Genomic DNA, 5,685 nt, shown 5'->3' with positions numbered 1-5,685 from the left:
AAACAAAACGGAAAGATTAAACATGGAGATAAACAGGCATAAAACCAGGACTAAACCAGGACTAAACCAGAACTAAACCAAGACTAAACCAGGACTAAACCAGCTCTAAACCAGGACTAAACCAGGATTAAACCAGGACTAAACCAGCTCTAAACCAGGACTAAACCAGGACTAAACCAAGACTAAACCAGGACTAAACCAGGACTAAACCAGCTCTAAACCAGGATTAAACCAGGACTAAACCAGGACTAAACCAGGACTAAACCAGCTCTAAACCAGGATTAAACCAGGACTAAACCAGGACTAAACCAGAACTAAACCAAGACTAAACCAGCTCTAAACCAGGACTAAACCAGGATTAAACCAGGACTAAACCAGGACTAAACCAGATCTAAACCAGGACTAAACCAAGACTAAACCAGGACTAAACCAGCTCTAAACCAGGACTAAACCAGGATTAAACCAGGACTAAACCAGCTCTAAACCAGGATTAAACCAGGACTAAACCAGGACTAAACCAGAACTAAACCAAGACTAAACCAGGACTAAACCAGCTCTAAACCAGGATTAAACCAGGACTAAACCAGGACTAAACCAGAACTAAACCAAGACTAAACCAGCTCTAAACCAGGACTAAACCAGGATTAAACCAGGACTAAACCAGGACTAAACCAGCTCTAAACCAGGACTAAACCAAGACTAAACCAGGACTAAACCAGCTCTAAACCAGGACTAAACCAGGACTAAACCAAGACTAAACCAGGACTAAACCAAGACTAAACCAAGACTAAACCAGGACTAAACCAGCTCTAAACCAGCTCTAAACCAGGACTAAACCAGGACTAAACCAGGACTAAACCAAGACTAAACCAGGACTAAACCAGCTCTAAACCAGGACTAAACCAGGATTAAACCAAGACTAAACCAGGACTAAACCAGCTCTAAACCAGGACTAAACCAGGATTAAACCAGGACTAAACCAGCTCTAAACCAGGACTAAACCAGGATTAAACCAGGACTAAACCAGCTCTAAACCAGGACTAAACCAGGACTAAACCAAGACTAAACCAGGACTAAACCAGGACTAAACCAAGACTAAACCAGGACTAAACCAGGACTAAACCAGCTCTAAACCAGGACTAAACCAGGACTAAACCAGGACTAAACCAAGACTAAACCAGCTCTAAACCAGGACTAAACCAGGATTAAACCAGGACTAAACCAGCTCTAAACCAGGACTAAACCAGGACTAAACCAGGACTAAACCAGGACTAAACCAGGACTAAACCAGGACTAAACCAGGACTAAACCAGACTAAAACCAAGACTAAACCAGACTAAACCAGGACTAAACCAAGACTAAACCAGGACTAAACCAGGACTAAACCAGCTCTAAACCAGGACTAAACCAGGACTAAACCAGGACTAAACCAAGACTAAACCAAGACTAAACCAGACCTAAACCAGGACTAAACTAGGACTAAAGCAGGACTAAACCAGCTCTAAACCAGGACTAAACCAAGACTAAACCAGGACTAAACCAGGACTAAACCAGCTCTAAACCAGGACTAAACCAGGACTAAACCAAGACTAAACCAGGACTAAACCAGCTCTAAACCAGGACTAAACCAGGACTAAACCAGCTCTAAACCAGGACTAAACCAGCTCTAAACCAGGACTAAACCAGGACTAAACCAAGACTAAACCAGGACTAAACCAGGACTAAGCCAGCTCCAAACCAGGACTAAACCAGCTCTAAACCAGGACTAAACCAAGATTAAACCAGGGCTAAACCAGGACTAAACCAGGACTAAACCAAGACTAAACCAGCTCTAAACCAGGACTAAAACCTAAACCAGACTAAACCAGGGACTAAACAGGACTAAACCAGGACTAAACCAGGAGCTCTAAACCAGGGCTAAACCAGGACTGAACCAGGACTAAACCAAGACTAAACCAGCTCTAAACCAGGACTGAACTCACAGAGATGATTGTGGGCGGGATCACTCCTTCCTCGACAGGAAGTGCCGCTTCTACCACCTGCAGCAAACACACGGTTACCATGGTTACGCATTAAAGTGTAAATGTTCCTTAGGGTCACACACAGAACCGGGTCAAACTCTGCAGTGACGTGACGCTGGGGGGTTCTACGTGTATCTCTATGGTGGAATGTTCAGCAGTTCTTATACACTGCCAAAAAAGCAGTTTAAATGTGTGTGGGGTTTTTGTGGTTTTTTACCATTTTGTGTCATTTAAACACAAAAAGTACAAGACCACAGATGACACCTTTAAATCACACAAAATGGCAGCACACCACCTGTCCCCGCCCCCTTCGTGCAGTGAGTTTTGCAGGGACCTGTGGCTGTGGCTGTGGCTGCCCACTGGGGGGCGCTGTCTTCTTCCAGGGGGGAGGCACATCTGCTGCTCCTGTCGCCGCTCTGAAAACAAAAACACTTTCACTTTCAGCGTGGGCGGAGTTACACTAATCTGTGTTAGACCTCAGACTCAGACTAAACCAGGTCTAAACCAGGACTAAACCAGGTCTAAACCAGGTCTAAACCAGGACTAAACCAGGACTAAACCACGTCTGAACCAGGTCTAAACCAGGACTAAACCACGTCTGAACCAGGTCTAAACCAGGACTAAACCACGTCTGAACCAAGACTAAACCAGGACTAAACCAGGTCTAAACCAGGACTAAACCAGGTCTAAACCAGGACTAAACCAGGTCTAAACCAGGACTAAACCAGGTCTAAACCAGGACTAAACCAGGTCTAAACCAGGTCTGAACCAAGACTGAACCAGGACTAAACCAGGTCTAAACCAGGACTGAACCAGGACTAAACCAGGACTAAACCAGGACTAAACCAGGACTGAACCAGGTCTAAACCAGGTCTAAACCAGGACTGAACCAGGACTAAACTAGGACTCAAGTAGGACTAAACCTGGACAGACAGGGTCTGAATCATGGGAAAGTGAGTTCCTGAGTCTCTCTCTGTCACGTGCGCCTCGTTCACGGTGCGATGAAAATGAAAACGGCGCCTGACGGTCGGGACGGCGCTCTCACCTGGTTGGCGTGGGCGTGGGCGCTTTGACGTGGCGCACGGGTGAGGGAGACTGCTGCCTGGCACCCGCCACCTTCCCGGCGGGTGAAGCGGCCAGGGCGGGCGACGGCGAGGCGGAGGGCGGGGACTTGGACGTGGGTTTGGGCGGGACTCTGGGCGGAGTCTTGTGTGTCAGAGTCACGCCCTCCATCTGGAACGTGGCCTCTACTTTCTGTGAAGGAAAAGAAGTATTTGTAGTACTTCTGTATGCTGCTAAAGTACTGTAGTACTAGTATTTGTAGTACTTCTGTATGCTGCTATAGTACTGTAGTACTAGTATTTGTAGTACTTCTGTATGCTGCTAAAGTACTGTAGTACTAGTATTTGTAGTACTTCTGTATGCTGCTATAGTACTGTAGTACTAGTATTTGTAGTACTTCTGTATGCTGCTAAAGTACTGTAGTACTAGTATTTGTAGTACTTCTGTATGCTGCTAAAGTACTGTAGTACTAGTATTGTACTAGTGATGAGTAGGTGTGCCGGTGAGTGGGTGAGTGGGTGAGCGGGTGAGTGGGTGAGCGGGTGGGTAAGCGGGTGAGTGGGTGAGCGGGTGAGTGGGTGAGCGGGTGGGTAAGCAGGTGAGTGGGTGAGTGGGTGAGTGGGTGAGCGACCTTCTCAACTCTGGTCTGTCGGATTGATGCAGTCGTGATCACGGTCTTCGTTTTCTTAGCAGGAACCGCCTCTTCACCTGAAACACACATTTATATAAACCAGGACTAAACCAGAACCAAACCAGGACTAAACCAGAACTAAACCAGGACTAAACCAGAACCAAACCAGGACTAAACCAGAACTAAACCAGGATTTAAACCAGGACTAAACCAGAACCAAACCAGGACTAAACCAGGACTAAACCAGGACTAAACCAGGACTAAACCAGAACCAAACCAGGACTAAACCAGAACTAAACCAGGATTTAAACCAGGACTAAACCAGGACTAAACCAGGACTAAACCAGGACTAAACCAGAACTAAACCAGGTCTGTCCCGGGTCTGTACCTTGCACCAGCAGCTCGGCGGTGGAGGTGGCGCGCCCTGCGCTGTTGCTCGCCGTGGCCGAGTACGAGCCACTGTCTTCGGGGAAAGCCTCTCGGATGAGCAGGCTGTGGAGGTCCTGATCCTGGACGATCCGGAAGTCCGCCGAGCTCTGGATCTCGGCTCCTTCTCGGTAGAACTTGACGGTGGGAGTGGGAATCCCGGAAACTCTGACATCCAGACGCACCGCGCTGCCTGTCCTCACGGTGGCGCTCTGGAGACGCTGCACGAACACAGGGGGCGCTGTCTCCGCTGCAACAGAAGAGAGAGGGTAAGACCAGGACCAGGACCAGACCAGGACCAGTCTGGAGCAGGACTGACCTGTGACCAGCAGCTCGGCGGTGGACGTGGCCTGTCCGGTGGCGTTGGTGGCGCGGACGGAGTATCGGCCGCTGTGCGACGCGTTCACGGCGGCGAGGCTCAGGACAGCGCGGCCTTCGCTGAACGAGATCCTCACGCCGGGAAGAGACGCGGCGGACAACACCTGGCCATCACGAAACCAACTCACCTCCGGAACTGGAGAACCTGTGGGGAGAACCGGGTCAGGATTGAGTCAGAACTGGGTCAGGGCTGGGTCAGGGCCGGGTCAGAACCGGGTCAGGGCCGGGTCTGGTCTGATATAAGTTTTCAAATTTACATAATCTTGTTTTCAGATTTATTTTCTTCTTACTTGCTCTGAGATGTTTTGTTCTTGTCTAGAGGTTGTTTATTTTAAGATAAAACAGGTTTAAACCAGGTCTAAACCAAGACTAAACCAGGACTAAACCAGGTCTAAACCAGGTCTAAACCAGGACTAAACCAGGTCTAAACCAGGACTAAACCAGGACTAACCCCATGGACTCACCAGTGACTTGAGCCTGGAACGTCGCGGCACTACCCTCCAGTGCCACGACGCTCTGCAGCGGCTGCGTGAACGTCGGCGCTTGGCTCGACATGTCTGCCGGCACCTGAACGCACCAAAACAGAGAAAACAGAGAAAACAGGAGGTTAAACAGGCGCCTGAACGCACCAAGGACAAAGCACAGAGAAAACACAGCACTGAAAAAAATCACTTTTGTGGTTAGTGAAATATAAAAAATCAACTGTGGTCATTCTTTTTATGTTATTTAAGAGCAATGGACAAAATGTATTTATTTTACTGATGTAGTTGAATTATTGTGTTTAATGAGTAAGATCTGCTTTATAATCAGCAACACGTTTGAAAAGTTTTACAGTCGCTGCTCAAATCCACAAATACTAAATAAAACCAAAGTGCTTCTAGATCAGTCCTCATGTTTCTAACCCTGAACACTTGTTCACAACCAAGAAACGTCACATCCAGTTCAGGTTTCTCTGTGTAAATGTGTGTGTAGGTGTGTGTGTGTAAGTGTGTGTGTAAGTGTGTAAGTGTGTGTGTAAGTGTGTGTGTAAGTGTGTAGGTGTGTGTGTGTAAGTGTGTGTGTGTGTGTAAGTGTGTGTGTAGGTGTGTGTGTGTGTAAGTGTAGGTGTGTGTGTAAATGTGTGTGTGTAAGTGTGTGTGTAAGTGTGTAGGTGTGTGTGTGTAAGTG

At 47.6% G+C, this 5,685-nt stretch overlaps 1 protein-coding gene across 1 annotated transcript in view; it reads right to left on the bottom strand.

The window, feature by feature from the left end:
* LOC110165165 (titin-like) overlaps positions 1 to 5,073 on the bottom strand; it is a 243,161-nt gene extending 238,088 nt beyond the window's left edge. The window contains 7 exon segments of the mRNA XM_055150484.1: positions 1,983 to 2,039; positions 2,356 to 2,437; positions 3,067 to 3,254; positions 3,757 to 3,791; positions 4,103 to 4,390; positions 4,460 to 4,663; positions 4,983 to 5,073. Coding sequence (XP_055006459.1) covers positions 1,983 to 2,039; positions 2,356 to 2,437; positions 3,067 to 3,254; positions 3,757 to 3,791; positions 4,103 to 4,390; positions 4,460 to 4,663; positions 4,983 to 5,073 — 945 coding nt within the window.
* Positions 5,074 to 5,685: the final 612 nt, after the last annotated feature.

Source organism: Boleophthalmus pectinirostris, unplaced genomic scaffold (genome assembly GCF_026225935.1).
Source record: "Boleophthalmus pectinirostris isolate CB_2022bp ecotype Guang Dong unplaced genomic scaffold, ASM2622593v1 HiC_scaffold_1, whole genome shotgun sequence".
NCBI lineage: Eukaryota > Metazoa > Chordata > Actinopteri > Gobiiformes > Gobiidae > Boleophthalmus > Boleophthalmus pectinirostris.
Note: the sequence above shows the minus strand (reverse complement) of the source record. Positions and strands in the feature narration are given on the sequence as shown.